We start from the raw sequence: 17,274 nt of genomic DNA, 5'->3' as shown, positions 1-17,274 counted from the left end.
GTAGTTTCCCCTTTTCTTTGCAGCTTCCCCTCCTTGACAGGCAGAAACATACCAAACTCAGGGCCAGTACAAGGCCCGATGATGATGGTAAGAGCAGAGCAGTCTACTGAGAAGCATAGAGTCATCAGCTTACATTCCTCTGCCAAGCCCTACTATGTAAGTCAGAAGGGGGCAGGGCTTGGCAGAGGAATCTGAGCTGGCAGCTTCAAGTGTCTACAATGTCTACTCTTGCTGATACTTCTGTCATTGTGCCTTTTATTGTCCCCAACTTTAGAAAGTTTATGCCTGCAAGAAAGTGGGTAAGTTGAGGTTTTCATGGTCAGCCGTATCTATTTTATAGCCTTCTTTGAGTGGTAGGGTGTGTGTGAGCTCCCCACCACCCTTTTGGCTCCTGGCTTCTTGTTTCTGTCTGCCTCTATGTATATTTGTCCTTTGTAGATGTGCAAATGTATGTATATGTACAGACAGATGATCCCTCAAGAACAGATGCTATCGCCTTTTGCAAAATGCACCTAAGTGGCATTGTCTGAAGACTCTATGGACTATCCTTGATCTGTAAATGTACAATTTTTTGGATTCAGACATTTAACATTAAACTGCAGGCCTGATGATAATCCTACAACAACCCCCCCACCCCACCCCAAAAAAACAAATAAAAAAAACCCTGGCTTCTAGCACCATGTTTTGTTACACTGAAGCTGGACAAATGTGATAATTTCCATTTTTTTTAATGGTCATGGCTGGGATCAAACCTCATACAGGCACATTTCTCACTACTCTCTGTTCTTTTGTACAAAAATAAAAGGATTTGTAGTTAGTATGTAGAATAGTTTCAGGGTTCTGGGGATAATCTGCTGGCACTCATAAGAAGTATCATTACTTTACATGGAGTTCCCTGCATATTTCTACACATTTCCAGAGACATTCTAGACCTTTTCCAATAGTTAAACTTTGGCTATACGTTGATCCTTGGCAGAAAATCAAAACAGATGGCAAGTTGACATTCTTTATCAAACCAGTGCATAATGTTTGTCATGTAAGCTCTTAGAACACTGAACAGTCTTCTTCATTAGAGAATCAAGATACTTATATAAGAAAAATTGGGTGTAATGGCCTTCTAGTAAGCTGACTGCAAATAATATACCCTGAGAATATCTCCCTCCTCATGATTAGCTGGATCTATTATTATATCATAGTCTACAGATGATCAAAGTGTTATGAGCACTGTGCTAGTACAGAATATTGATGATATCTATATAGGGTCAAAGTGTTATTAGTATTGTTATCATGGAATCTTGTGGTGTCTACAGAGGATCAAAGCAATATGAAGATTATACTAGTTCAAAATCTTGATGGGATTAAAGCATTATGGGGTAGATTTCAAGAACAAAAACCAATATTTAGGTGCCGGGATGATAAATGCTAAGTGCTAATTCTATAGTGGCAGTTCTATGTAGAACTGCCATTATAGAATACTAGTATAAGTCTGCAATTTTGTGCCTAATTTTAGGCATGAGCACTTATACCATGTTAGTCAGGCGCATAGGGTTCCTTTTACTAAGGTGTGCTGAAAAATAGCCTGCGGTACTGTAAGTGCATGTTTTGGCTGCGCGTAGAATCATTTCTCAGTGAAATGGATGTGCAGCAAAATGAAAATTTACAAGCGTACATTTTGTGTCTGAGACCTTACTGCCAGCCATTGACTTAGAGGTAAGGTCTAACCGGGCAGTAAGGGTCTATGTGCGTCAACTGCCTTTTACCGCCTGGTAGCACCGCATACCAGAAAATAAAATGATTTTCTAACGTGCATAGGGGACGCGTGCCAAAAATGAAATTACCACTCAGCACATGTGGTAGCTGGGCGGTAACTCAGAATTGGCGCATGCTGGGCGCGTGTAGGCCCTAATGTAGCATAGTAAAAGGGCCCCATAATTCCTTGTATTCTATAGCTTGCATGCCTAACTCCTAGGCATGCCCCTGACCCACTCATGTCCTTCCCACGTCCATACACCCCTAGAAGTTGCATGTGATGAAATCAGCGACTAAGGGCAGTTGCACATGCAAACGCTAATTGGTGCCAATTAGCACCAATTAACACCACATTAAGCCAATAATTGGCAGTTATCTCCAATTAAAAGCCAATTATTAAATTAAGTTGCGCGTGCAACTGCCCTTATTCTATAACTTCGTGTGCAAGTTTGTAAGCTAGGTATAAATTTAGGCACACAAGTTTATAGAATTTGGGAGTATAAGCATTGTGCTATCATGGAACATTGATTATGTCTACAGAGGATCAAAGCATTATGAGCACTGTGCTAGCATTGGGTAGCACAGTGTCTACAGAGGATCAACAAGTTATGGACTGAATTCTATAAATAGCACCTAAAATAATCAGTGCCAAAAAAAGCGTTAAGCATTATTCTATAAATGGCACTTAAATTTAGGCAGCATTTATAGAACAGCACTTAGCACTGGGAAACGTGACTACTTTTAGGTGTGGTCATTTACAGCAATGAGACCCTGGTGTAAAACCCTGCACAGATCCCCTGAATTCTATAATGCACATAAATTAAAGGAACACCCTGATCTGCCCATGACCCTCCTGTAGCCACGTCTCCTTTTTCAACCCGCTTGTAAATGTTAATTTAAGCCAATTAGCACTAATTGCTTGTTAACATTTCAATTATCAGCACTAATTGGCTCATTATTCAATTGTGCATGCAAATTGGGTACGCGCCCAAAATTGCACATGAAATTTAAAGCACCATTTACAGAATTTGGAGGTATGAAATTTAAAGCACCATTTACAGAATTTGGAGGTATGAGTATTGTGCTAGCACGGAATCTTGATGGTGTCTACAGTGGCTGTAAGTATTATGAGCATTGTGCTACCATGAAATCTTGACAGTTTGTTGCAACAGGAAGGTGTGCTTTCCCAAACCTGTGACACTGTAAAACAAAATCAAACAAAATAAAAAGCAAAAAATAGTGTTCTCACAGAATAAATAATACAGAAAGAGGATGAAATGGAACTGGGTACAAACAAACCAAACTTGAAAAGATTATTCAACAGACAATTTAATTTAGACTTTGGCATGCTGCTGAATATGGAATTGTTGGCTCTCTGTAAAATTCATGCTGGTAAACACATGCAATCACTTTCTCAGTTTCCTAGGAAACTTGATTTATAACTTTGCTGAATAATACAATTGCTTCAGCACAATTATAATTACCATTGCTCTCAGAAGATCATTAAAAATAAAGCCCAGTGTTTCCAGAGTCAACATACCAGGCACAGTACATGTATGAGGCACACTTTATGACAAGGAGGCAGTCCAGATACTTATGCTGCAACTATACTCATTAGAAAAATGAACATACAGTATATATCTAGTAAACAAGTAATCTCAGCACCATTTAGTGGCTGTCTTTTGGACATAATGATGGCAAATTTGCACTATGATTAGGCATTAAGTCTTGGAGTGCGTGCCTCTAGGGTGAGTAGAATACGATGTTCCTCTGGTGGTTGGTGTGTAGTAACTGAGCATGACTGCACAGCAAAACTCTACAAGGGAAACTCTTTGTCAGTGGTTAATGATGAAAGATTCCATTACAAAACAAATAATAATAATGGAAAGTGTTTAGCATTCAAGTAAGCAAGCACAGTATGCTTAGGTCATTCTTGCAAGTGATAATAAATCTTTCAGTTGATGTGCATAGAATGTTTTAGTGAGCGTAGGTTGTACCTACTACAAACACGTCTCCTTCCACGGTGATGCAGAGAAAAGAAAGACAGCACACTGAAATCTTCTGCCCACTCCCAAGCAGAGCGATCAAGCACCATGGATTTAGGATGACACAGATGTGGCATTAAGTTTCTTGAAGTATGTAGACTTATTTGTATTTCCATTACTGAGAAAAGTGCTCAGGTTCTCCTATGCAAGTATATAAAAACAAAAGCTTGGTCTTGGGTGTGGAATCAGTAGACTGTTCATTGGGTGAACCGTGAAGGGGTTACCATTTTCCAGGAATAGGTACACCACATTCATACCAGCCCACATAGTAGAAAGGGGACCCATAGCCAATGTGACCAAACATCACAGGTTGCTGGCGATACTGTCGATGATAACCTGAAAAATACAGAAGAGTTGAAAGGAAATTTTTGATCATAAGACACACAAATCAGGCCCCCCTAGTTTCCAAGAAATTGCTAGTTTATCAAGCTTACTAAATTTCAATTCAATATATTCAGCCACTGTAGTCAGCCTTGATTTTAAATGCCAGCAGTGGTGGTTAAATAAAATATGGACATTCAGTGCCAGTATCCAGATTGCAACCAGCAATCTATACCTGTGTAGTGCTGTCAGTGCCGGGCTATTCAGATAACGGACCTGACAAGTCTGTTATCTGACTCCGCTGAGCAGCTTCCCCTTTCAGCGGCAGCAGGAGATGCCTTAATAAAGCATCATCTCCTGCTGCCGCAGGGCTGGTCTTGCGATAAGAGCTGTGGGACTGGTCCTGCAGTAGCAGACGATGACATTTTATTAAGGCATCTACTGCTACTGCTGGAAAGGGAAGTGACTGCTATTGCCATGGGCAGGCCACAATCAGGGGTGTGCCAGTGGCGGAGCTGTGGGTGAGCCTGGGTGGAGCCTGAGATAAGTTAAGTTCCTTCTCGAGTTTTCAAGAGATATATATTTGTCAAAACACTTGTAATTCTAGAAATAAGATGAAATAATCTGTTTGAAATTTAGGAGATTTTTTCCAATGATGAAGAAGCCCTAGCCCTTTCATTCGCTAAATCAAGTGAAGAGAGGTGCTTCTTGAGGTTTTTCCTCCTATTTACACATATATATAATAGCTTGCAGATATGCCAGTTTCCTAATGTTTATTATTAATAGATGTCCCTTTGTTTTGGAAACTGCCCCTGATTTTCAATTTAGTTTGAATCATGCCCTAAATATACCACTGAAAAAACTGGCTTCCTTGGAAACTTTGAGATAATGGTGGTATTGAGCCTAGGACAGCAATTTTTGTATCTTAACGTCATCTGGATATTTCTCCAGACAGCCGGTTCAATATTACCGCTTTCTGGTAGCTCGCTGTTCTGCCTATGCACAGCCCAGAATTATCTGGATAGTTCCGATGCAGCTTGTAAAGATATCCAGTGGCACTATATGGTTTGTGCTGCTGAATATCCACAGATAACTGCGGCTGAGGGAAATCTTTGGATAACAGCAGCAGGTATCCGGATATTTTCCCTTGAATAGTCTGTTCTTTGTGTTTTATATCTGGATACCTTAGATCAATTACCACTCACTAGTAATTGAACTGCTCCATGGCTCTCTGATACCCAACACCTGTATCTTACTAAAAAAGACTTTGTAATTACGAATCGTGCCACAAGATTAGGTAATACAAAGGAAGAATCCTATTTTCTCATACAAGAATTTGGTAACTATAGCTTCTTTGAACTAAAAGATGTGTGCTATAATTTTACTACATTTCCTGATTGGGGGAAGTGTTACGGGTAACAATACTTTGTTTGGCTTTTCATATATTCATGTACATATCATTTTGTTTAGTTTGAGAAATATAAATTACCTCACCATTTTAATTCACATCCTACCCCTCACCATCCACCTCCTTTGCCTTTTCCTCTATCCATGAGTCTGGAGTCATTGTGCAATTTCCTATGGCCTGTCCTCTTCCATCTCCTCATTTCGCTACCTCTCTCTAATGTGAAATAGTTGCACAGTTGCCATGACCCAGAGAGCACCAAGGAATGAAACTTTGGCTTCAGTATTGAGACTGGAAATATATGCTACCATCCAGTAAAGATGGAGGAGTGGTCTAGTGGTTAGAGCACCGGTCTTGCAATCCAGAGGTGGCCGGTTCAAATCCTGCTGCTGCTCCTTGTGATCTTGGGCAAGTCACTTCACCCTCCATTGCCTCAGGTACAAACTTAGACTGTGAGCCCTCCTGGGACAGAGAAATATCCAGAGTACCTGAATGTAATTCACTTTCAGCTACTACTGAAAAAGGTGTGAGCAAAATCTAAATTAATAGATAAATAAATTTTCAGCTTCCAGAACTGCAATCCAAATAGTGGGAGAGGGCTTCCAGGAGGAGATGAACTGTAGTTTGTGTCCATTGGCCCAGGATGTTTGATGGAACAGTGAATATAAAATGGGGGGGGGGGGGGGAGGTAAGGGAAGAAAGATCCCAGCTAATTGCAAATGAAAGCTCATAGCTCAACAGATTCTGAGCAAAAAGCAATACAGATGCAGGAGAAAACTGTCAGTTTCAAAACAAGGGGCTGCAGGTGATAACTTTTCACACAGAATAGAAAGTAAGACTGAAGAATAAAAACTAGCAGCCCTGTCTCCGTTGGCCAAATGAATTCATGTGTGTTACCAAAGCAGGCATGCATGGTTTCTTAGAATTAAAAAAAAAAAAAGCCTGACTAGAAACAGAGTGATCCTATTGCTCCACCCAGCAGATTAGTTGAATTAACATTTATTTGCAAGAGGTCACCATCATCAAGTATAATCTTTGTTATGAAAGTTGACAACTATTGTAATGTTTGCAGAAAGTAAGGTGAGGGGAGGACAGATCAATCAACCTAATGATATGAAAATATCACAAAAGAGAGTGAGGAACTGTTGTAATTCCCACATCAGCTTGAGTTTTTTGTACTTGCTTTTATCAGTCTCACAAATTGCATGTGATTAAAAATAAGCAGATCTTATGCATGTACCTTTAATTGGAGGCAGAGATTCTATATCTAGTGGAGGTCCGGTTCTTCCATCCATGTATGAATCCACAAACTGACAGTGGTCCTCTCCTCTCCCCCAGCTGTCTCCAATGCCATAGAAAGTGTCTGTTAGACAAGAGAAGAAAGGTCATAATATATCCATTTGAAAGCACTAAGGCTTCTGCCTTGATTGTACAAATTAACTGAATGCACACAACCTACACTAGGAGTGGTAAATATATATAAAACGTTAACAAAATCAGAATATTTCTTCATATAAGGTTTCCCCAATTATGATGGGATAATTGTGTATAGATCATAATTACCTAAGAAAGTAAAGGGATGCATACCACAAAGTAAATTTAGGTGGTTATTTTAACCCAGAATTCAGACCTATATATTGCATACACGTCTAAATTCCAATTTTTCAAAGCTGGGATATTCTTGTTTAAAACTCAAAGAAATGCATATGGCAAGGAGGTATGTTTTGGGTAGGACTAGGGTAGTACTAAAAGTAAACATGCATTGCTGAATTCAGAATGCACATCTATGTCCACACAGATCACTGGCAGAATTTACACCCGCTACTTGGATATCTAGGTTTCAGAAAAGTGCCCTTAATCCACCAGTGATTTATATTCCCCCTGAAAACTGGGAAGGGACACCAGACTCTGTGACAGCTTCTGAAAAAAATACACGGGTCTATCTAAAATGGCTGATGTACATGTTTATGTGGCCATGTTCACCCCGTTGACATATGAGATATTTGTGGTTCTAAAATGGATGCTCTCGCTGCGTATAACTGGTGCATAAACATCCATTCCTTGTAGTATTTTAGAACAGGCTCTATGTCAGTAGCCTACACCATCCTAACAGAATCCAAGAGAAAAATGGCAATGAAATGGTACTGGTCTCAGATTCATGATGACATACACAGTAACACAATAAATGACAGCAGATAAAATACTCTACAAAAATAAGGGATCTATTTAAGGATTCCGATTTTGTATCCACATAAACTATATAAACAATCCTATAATTAAATGAGTAAGCAAACCATTACTCTCTTATATATCAAACATGAAATAGAAAAATTTTTATGGGAGGAAAAAACCTCAACAGACTCTAAGCTACAGTTATTTCAAAAGTAGCAGTGGAGTTCTCACTGTCATCACTAGCAAAAAAACCCCTCCCGTTTTAATCATCAATTTAACAATGTAAAAATGTAAAAATGTATAAAGAGAGAAACTTAACTTTGAAAGTGCTGGAGCCTCATTTATCAAAATGTCCCACGGCCAACGTTTCGACATGCTGCTTCAAGGTCTGTGGAGCACTACAACAGAACTCCACAACCGTGGCTGTTCATTCAATTTTTCTATTTCATGTTTGATACATAAGAGAGTACCAGATAAATACTAGCATGGTCCATCAAGTCTGCCTAGAAAGGTGGCCAGGATGAACCTAATGCTCTGTGCAGGTTGCCCTCCCCCCTACCACTCTGTGCAGGTTACCCCAATTATGCTATCTCTTTTTTTTGTATGTGTGTGTGTGAAATCAGTTATGCTTTACTTTGAGTGAAAATACTCTATGGGCCACCGCTGGTGCTAAACCTCAATGCCGGGGCCATGTTTTCATAGCCGGCTAACACAAACCCAGTTAAGTGGTCCTATTTATGCAGTTAACCTGGCTGGTTAAGTTCTGAATATCAGCACTTAACTGGCCAAGTGCTGAGCCCTCCCCCCCCCCCCCCCCCCCCCCCCCCCACCCCCCGGAATACTCCCAAAAAGTCAGTTTTGAGTTTGGTGCTAACTGGTTATTTCAGTAGCACTAACTGGTTAAGTGTCACTGAAAACAGTTAGCCCCAAACAGATGATTTAACTGTCCAGGAGCCGTTCTTGTTGGTTAAATTGTATTGAATATCAACATCTATAATTTTATTCTATCCTTTTCCAAATAGGGATCCTCTCTGCATATCCCATGCATTTTTGAATTCTGTCACCTTTTTCATCCCCACCACCTCCCATGGAAGAGCATTCTAGGTATCCTCCATCCTTTCTGGGAAAAAGTATTTTCTGATGTCGTTGTTCAGGTCCCCTCCCCCACTACCACCCTTTGCAGCTTCATGCCATATCCTCTAGTTCTATAGTTTATCCATCTTTGGAAAAGGTTTGTTTGTTCATTTGTATCTTTCACGTATGTCTGTATCATATTTCCCTATCCCTCCTCTGTTCCTGCGTATACAAATTCAAATCTTCAAGTCTCTTCTCATATATCTTCTACATCATCAGCCATAGGCTCTAGAATGAGGCTGGGATAGGCTTTTTAGGCTGATGGTCAAAAAGTTTCAGTATGTCAAGTGAATTCTGCTTATTTGTCATTTCAGATGTGGCTCCAGTATGTCTGCAAGCAAAAGATGATGCATACCCCCATTGGACCACAATGGAGCCTGCCCTTAATTAGAGACCAAACAGAGGTCCAATGGGCTTCTCTTCTGCTGCCCAAACGTTAACTATTCACTGACTTCTGCATGGACTCTACAGTTCCTATGGTTTCAGCTAAAAGTCTAATCTACTTTTGAATCTGAAATCCAGAATGGACAAAGAAGAATCAGAAGTCACCCCTCTTATCAAGTCTCTAGCCTCTATTCCCAGTGGTCACAGATTTGATTCCTAATGAGTCTCACACGGACCAACAAAAATAAGTGTTGTTTCCTGACCTCGTAAATAATAATGGATGTCAAAAATAAATGAAGTGGAGGAGTGGCCTAGTGGTTAGGGTGGTGGACTCTGGTCCTGGGGAACTGAGGAACTGAGTTCAATTCCCATTTCAGGCACAGGCAGCTCCTTGTGACTCTGGGCAAGTCACTTAAACCCTCCTTTGCCCCGTATAAGCCACATTGAGCCTGCCATGAGTGGGAAAGCGCAGGGTAGAAATGTAATTAAAAAAAGGATTTTCAGATCATTCTGGACCTATGCCCATTTGTTTTCTATAGAGATATACAAACCAAAAATGGATTCATTTTTTGTGTTTATGAAAATGAATGCACATCCTTACTGTAAATCAAAACAAAACCTGGAGAAGGACCGCGATGGACTGGAAAAAGTACAAATGAGATTGAAGTGGATAGAGCGCCGTTCACGGAAGAGACTGTGTATGAACAACTTCATACACAGTCTCTTCCGTGAACGGCGCTCTATCCACTTCAATCTCATTTGTACTTTTTCCAGTCCATCGCGGTCCTTCTCCAGGTTTGTTTTGATTTACAGTAAGGATGTGCATTCATTTTCATAAACACAAAACAACTTGAAAAGCTAAAGGTGGACAAAACCATGGGACCGGATGGAATCCACCCTAGGATATTGAGGGAGCTCAGAGAGGTTCTGGCGGGTCCTCTTAAAGATTTGTTTACTATATCCCTGTAGACGGGAGAGGTTCCGAGGGATTGGAGAACGGCGGATGTGGTCCCTCTTCTCAAAAGTGGTGATAGGGAAGAAGCTGGAAACTACAGGCCGGTAAGCCTCACTTCGGTTATTGGAAAAGTAATGGAAGCGATGCTGAAGGAAAGGATAGTGAATTTCCTGGAAGCCAATAAGTTGCAAGATCCGAGACAACATGGTTTTACCAAAAGGAAATCGTGCCAAACGAATCTCATTGAGTTCTTTGATTGGGTTGACAGGAGAATTGAATCAGGGACGAGCTATGGACGTAATCTACTTAGATTTCAGCAAAGCTTTTGACACGGTTCCCCACAGGAGGCTCTTAAATAAACTGGATGGGCTGAAGATAGGACCCGAAGTGGTGAACTGGATTAGGAACTGGTTGACGGACAGACGCCAGAGGGTAGTGGTGAATGGAATTCACTCGAAGGAGGGAAGGTGAGTAGTGGAGTGCCTCAAGGATCGGTGCTGGGGCCGATTCTGTTCAATATATTTGTGAGTGACATTGCCGAAGGGTTAGAAGGTAAAGTTTGCCTATTTGCAGATGATACGAAGATCTGTAACAGAGTGGACACCCTGGAGGGAGTTGAAAACATGAAAAAGGACCTATGGAAGCTAGAAGAACGGAGGGAGTGGAAAACATGAAAAAGGACCTACGGAAGCTAGAAGAATGGTCTAAGGTTTGGCAATTAAAATTCAATGCGAAGAAATGCAAAGAGATGCACTTAGGGAGTAGAAATCCACGGGAGACGTATGTGTTAGGCGGGGAGAGTCTGATAGGTACGGATGGTTAGAGGGATCTTGGGGTGATAGTATCTGAGGATTTGAAAGCGACGAAACAGTGTGACAAGGGAGTGGCCGTAGCTAGAAGGTTGCTAGGCTGTATAGAGAGAGGTGTGACCAGCAGAAGAAAGGGGGTGTTGATGCCCCTGTATAAGTCGTTGGTGAGGCCCCACCTGCAGTATTGTGTTCAGTTTTGGAGGCCGTATCTTGTTAAGGATGTAAAAAGAATTGAAGCGGTGCAAAGAAAAGCTACGAGAATGGTATGGGATTTGCGTTACAAGACGTATGAGGAGAGACTTGCTGAACTAAACATATATACTCTGGAGGAAAGGAGAAACAGGGGTGATATGATACAGACGTTCAAATATTTGAAAGGTATTAATCTGCAAACGAACCTTTCCGGAGATGCGAAGGCAGTAGAACAAGAGGACATGAAATGAGATTGAAGGGGGGCAGACTCAAGAAAAATGCCAGGAAGTACTTTTTCACAGAGAGAGTAGTGGATGCTTGGAATGCCCTCCCGCGGGAGGTGGTGGAAACGAAAACGGTAACGGAATTCAAACATGTGTGGGATAAACATAAAGGAATCCTGTTCAGAAGGAATGGATCCTAAGGAACTTAGCCAAGATTGGGTGGCAGAACCGGTGGTGGGAGGTGGAGATGGTGCTGGGCAGAATTATACGGTCTGTGCCAGAGCCGGTGGTGGGAGGCGGGACTGGTGGTTGGGAGGCGGGGATAGTGCTGGGCAGACTTATACGGTCTGTGCCAGAACCGCTGGTGGGAGGCGGGGCTGGTGGTTGGGAGGTGGGGATAGTGCTGGGCAGACTTAAACGGTCTGTGCCCTGAAAAGGACAGGTACAAATCAAGGTAAGGTATACACAAAAAGTAGCACATGTGAGTTTATCTTGTTGGGCAGACTGGATGGACCGTGCAGGTCTTTTTCTGCCGTCATCTACTATGTTACTATGTAAAACAAAAAGCAGACTATAAATGTTAAATTAAGATCAATGTATGTAAAAACATAAGAATAGCCATATTGGGTCAGACCAAAGGTCCATCTAGCCCAGTATCCTGCTTCCAGCAGTGGCTAATCCAGGTCACAAGTACCTTGGCAGAAACCCAAATAGTAGAAACATTCTATGCTAGAATCCAGGGCAAGCAATGGCTTCCCCATGTCTATATCAATAGCAGACTATGGCCTTTTCCTCCAGGTACTAGTCCAAACCTTTTTTAAAACTAGATACGCTAACGGCTGTTACCATATCCTCTTGTAAAGAGTTCCAGAGCTTAACTATTCTTTCAGTGAAAAATATTTCCTCCTATTTGTTTTAAAAGTATTTCTATGTAACTTCATTGAGTGTCCTCTGGTCTTTGTACTTTTTTGAAAGAGTAAAGAATTGATTCACTTTTATGCATTCTACACCACTCAGGGTTTTGTAGACCTCAATCATATCTTCCCTCAGCCGTCTCTTTTCCAGCTGAAGAGCCCTACCTCTTTAGCCTTTCCTCATATGGGAGGAGTTCCATCCCCTTTATCATTTTGGTCGCTCTGCTTGAAACTTTTCTAATTTTGCTATATCTTTTTCGAGATATGGTGACCAGACTTGAACGCAATACTCAAGGTGAAGTTGCATAGTGGAGCGATACAGAGGCATTATAGTATTCTGGTCTTATTTACCATCCCTTTCCTAATAATTCCTAGCATCCTGGGGTTTTTTTAACCACCACCACACACTTGTAGATTTCAGTGTATTGTCTACAACGACACCTAGATCTTTTTTTTTTTGGGTGCTCCCAAGGTAGACCCTAGCGTCAGGTAACTGATTTGGATAATTCTTCCCAATGTGCATCACTTTGCATTTATCCACATTAGATTTCATTTGCCATTTGGATACCCAGTATTTCAATTTCCTAAGTCTCCCTGCAATTTTTCACAGTCCACATATGTTTTAACAACTTTGAATAGTTTTGTGTCATCTGCAAATTTAATAACCTCACTTGTCATTCTGATTTCCAGATAATTTATAATATGTGAAATAGCACCGGTTCCAGTACATGTCAATGTGGCACTCCACTATTCACCCTCCTCCGTTGAGAAAAATGGATATTTAACCACACCCTCTGTTTTCTATCATATAGCCAATTCTAATCCACAGAAGGACATTGCCTGTTATCACAGGACTCTTTAATTTTCTCAGGAGTCTCTCATGAGGAACGTTGTGAAAAGCAGGTCTAATGTGTGTATTGAAATATATAAAAAGAAACTTCTGCTTTCAAAATCAAAATGATTTTTCTCTGTTATCTTTAAATGCCATAAGGTGAGAAGTTTATGTATGGAAGATGATCCAAGGCTGAGGTGCTCTGGGCTTTTAGTCTCAGCTTTCCCAAATTCTATTCCCTCTCCCATTTAAGCCAGTATAATATCACTCGACCTATAAGGCTTTCATTGTTTGTATTACTTTATTCTGTACATTCCACATTGTAAGGAAAATTACCTATAATGACACTTCATCAAGATTGCTTTAAATGATAAAAAAATATTTTTTTCAAACTCACCTTTCAGATCGTCACTGAGATAGATCTTATATCTCAAGGAATTGCAAAGAACAACACCCACAAACTTTCGGTACCATGTCCGCTTCACATACTGTTACCACTGCAGTCAGTGTAGGTGGAATCATATTTAAAACTAAAAGGAATCCAAATTGGTTCACCACCTTAAAAACAAATCCAAATGATGTAAAAGCAGAAGAATGAATTATTACTGCCATATATAAGTAATCATTTGATCCACTGATTTTGCTGGTGGGAGGGGAGAGATATCAGATCTAAGAAATACAACTAATAGACAACATTTTGCATAAAAGTACTTTAATTCACTTGCTCAACTGTTGTCACATCAGAGCAGCACCAGATTTGAGAATTGTAGAATCTAAGCTATAACTTTTCAGAGGTCTCCCCTCAATTAAGTGAGGATTTGTCAAGCATTAGGGCCTTAATGTGTGATATTTGGCCCTTATATGACCTAAAGTGCTCTAATGCCACTTGACTAAAAATACCGGATGATAAAGTCGCCACAAGTTAGGTAATAATAAGATGCAAAATATGCAAATACACTTTTTTGCAGCTCATTACTATGCAGATACCCTAATGTGACTTGTGGTGATACACTGCAAGTCATGTTAGGGCCCAAAAACCACGGTAAAATATCCCCAGTGAGACTACTGCAAGACGCGCCATTTGGAATGCAGTGCAGATCTGGCCAGGAGTGACTGGGTATTGCTCCTGGCTGAACCTCCCCCCCCCCCCCCCCCGACCCTCTACGACTCCCTGGACCCCCACCTGACAACCAATGAAAAAGGTAGCCTTTGGGGTGTGTGTGTGTGTGGGGGGTGCTTGTTGTTGTGGGGGGTGGGTGAACCTTGTGATTAGAGGGTGGATAACTGGGAGGACCCTGCACTAGTGGCTTTGTGACCCGAGGCTTCCAGGCACGGGAACAATGCTGCTTGCGAGGTGGCTCACAAGCAACATTATTCTCCTGACCTGAGATTCGCAACCTGCAGTACTGGGATCCTGCAGGTTGCTGAATCCCGCAGGGCATCAAGGTGCGGTGAAGGGCGATTTTTTACCACACCTTGATGAATTTCCCTCTTAATGTCTTAGAATAATTTTATTTCATGTTTAGCTTCTATTATCTTTCCTTATATGCTTTCTATTGTAAATTAGGCATCTTTGTCTCATTCTCTTTTTCCACCTACCCAAGTATTTTATATTACAACCACTTAGCTAATTTTAATCATTTGCTTTAGAAATGATAAGTAGTAATTTAATGTGCAGTATAGTAAAATAAATGTGAAATGTGAAGTACATTTTAGCATTAATAGATGATAAATAAAAACATATAAAACAACCAACAGTAATTATAATAAAATTACGATTTTATATTATAATTTTAATTATTTACAAATAGTTTTTTTTTTTTTTTACTGAAGCAATGAGACCTAGAAACAGTTCCAGTTCTTCCCGATCCTATTTAAGCTTACATTACCCAGATTGCTATGGCCTAAAATACAAATCTACCTATGCATCCAGCTTCTCCTTCATAGGCACACAACTATGGAATGCATTGCCCAAATTCTTAAATTCAACTCAGAATCATCTAAATTTCAGGAAATTATTGAAGCCAACCCCTAGTCCAGAAGGCTTATCTTCCAGACTCAACTTAAGTTACCCGCGTTCTTTGTCATAGCAAAATGTATGGACCTTATTGATCTTTTATTATCTTTGTTGTTTTATACGATTACTTATATGATCCCACCTTACTTTACATTGTTTAAACTGTATTTTACTGAACTATAGTCTGCCCTATTGTGTAAGCCACATTGAGCCTGCGACTAGTGGGAAAATGTGGGATATAAATGTGTTAAATAAATAAAAATAAATAATTATAATATGAAGCCCTGAAGTATAGCTTGTCTAACCTATGTATATCTGGTTCTGCACCGGAATATAGACCAAGGGCCCCTTTACCCAAACTGCGGCAAAAGGAGGCCTGCGTTGGCCGCGTGTTTTTGATGCCCACAGAGGCCCCCTTTTAACGCAGCAGGTAAAGGTAGGTCTTTTTTTCTTGAAGAAATGGCCATGGCAAATAGAGCACTTGCCACGTGGCCATTCAGGGGGGAGCCCTTACCGCCATCCAATGAAGTGGCGGTAAGGACTCCTGCGCTAAACCAGCAGTAACGGGGCAGCTCATGGCACTGCCCGATTACTACCAGGTACACACCGGTGCTACAAAAATATGCACGTGCAACTGGGGTGGGACTACCGCCAGGCTGCTGCGGTACCCTGGCGGTACTTCCATTTTAGCGAGCGGTAAGCCCGCGTTGGACTTACCACCGCTTTGTAAAAGAGCCTCCCTAGTTATTCAACCATTATAGGATTACCATGGCGTTGTTCGATGCCAAATTGGGACTACTGCTGGGCTACCACAGGAGCCTGGCAGTAGTTCCCACTTCCGGTGCAACAAAAATGTTTTAATTTTTGTAAAGCCTGGGCTTAGCCCTTACCGTCACCTAAATAGGTGGTGGTAAAGGCTCCCCCCCCCCCCCCCCCGGAAATGGGCACGGCATCAATTCCCTGTGATTAGCACAGGGCCATTTCTTTTTTTTTTCAGCCGATAACAACCTTTTACCCGCTGTTGTAAGAGGGAGCTTCGGTGCGTAGCAAATTCACACACCAATACCACAATAGGCCCCCCCCCCTTTACCACAGCTTGGCAAAGGGGCCCTATATTACTTCCCTGTCTCCCTGGCTTAGGTCAATACTTTTCAGCATTATTTTGAGGATCTATTAAAAATATGGTAGCCAAGGCAATTCTTAAGATTTTTATTTTCTAATTTGTAGTTACATTCCAATGGAGTGTAAGTTCCTGTCACCAATAACATTGAGTAGCAGACAGTTCTAAAAATACTGGCTTAGCAGACAGGATGAAGCACTGCAGAAGCACTTGACAGACTCAAAAGCAGAAGCATTGATTAATTAATTTATACTACTTATAACAGCTCAAAACCCAAATGGATATCCAAGTGATTTTTAATATTAAAAAGGGGTAAATTAATCTCCTTGTCTTGTTTCACTCTCCCTATTTATTTTGTGGTCTAAGAAAGAGAAAGATTGTATAAAATCCATTTATCTTGTTGAGATTGTTTTCTTCTAATATTGTTTTAATGTACAATCATCTCTGTTTTACTGTTTTGCAAGTGATCCTTGTAAAATGAAAAAATTATAAATAAATGATTAAAAAAAATATTAAAAAGGGGAAACACAAAACAAACAAAACAATAAAATCACTAAAATCAAACATCTAATATAATAATTTGCTCCTGCAACGTTCCAATGTGTCCCACTGGGATTGTAACCATCTCCTGATGTCACTCTGCTTGCCTGACGTCAGGAGATGTTACTATTCGAAGCAAGGAGGTGGAAGCTATTCGATACGTCCCCCCTATCCTCCAAGTTCAACGCCCCCCCCCCCCCCGCCTCTCTCCCTGGAAGTGCAAGCAGGACCTGTCCTCCGGCAGCCCATCGCCTTTCTGCATGCCGGCTCTAATTTAAAATTGTTACCTCGAGGTCTGGCGTCAGCATTGAATGCGAGCGGTGCTTCACACTGCCTTCCCATCTGTCTGAGCTCTGCCTCTGGTCCCGCACTTCCAGAAACAGGAAATGAGGGCGGGACCAGAGGCAGAGCTCAGACAGATGGGAAGAAAGTCTGTAGCGTGGCTTGCCTTCAATGCTCAT

At 41.0% G+C, this 17,274-nt stretch overlaps 1 protein-coding gene across 1 annotated transcript in view; it reads right to left on the bottom strand.

Annotated features, from left to right (window-relative positions):
- Positions 1-3,060: 3,060 nt before the first annotated feature.
- The window catches only part of FNDC1 (fibronectin type III domain containing 1), a 312,818-nt gene continuing 298,604 nt past the window's right edge, over positions 3,061-17,274 (bottom strand). Inside the window, 4 exon segments of the mRNA XM_030198432.1 lie at positions 3,061-4,130; positions 6,761-6,883; positions 13,534-13,629; positions 13,632-13,694. Coding sequence (XP_030054292.1) covers positions 4,015-4,130; positions 6,761-6,883; positions 13,534-13,629; positions 13,632-13,694 — 398 coding nt within the window. The 3' untranslated portion in view covers positions 3,061-4,014.

The sequence above is a fragment of the Microcaecilia unicolor genome, chromosome 3 (genome assembly GCF_901765095.1).
Source record: "Microcaecilia unicolor chromosome 3, aMicUni1.1, whole genome shotgun sequence".
NCBI classification, from domain to species: domain Eukaryota; kingdom Metazoa; phylum Chordata; class Amphibia; order Gymnophiona; family Siphonopidae; genus Microcaecilia; species Microcaecilia unicolor.
The sequence above is the reverse complement of the archived record's forward strand: the minus strand, read 5'-3'. Positions and strand labels throughout refer to the sequence as shown.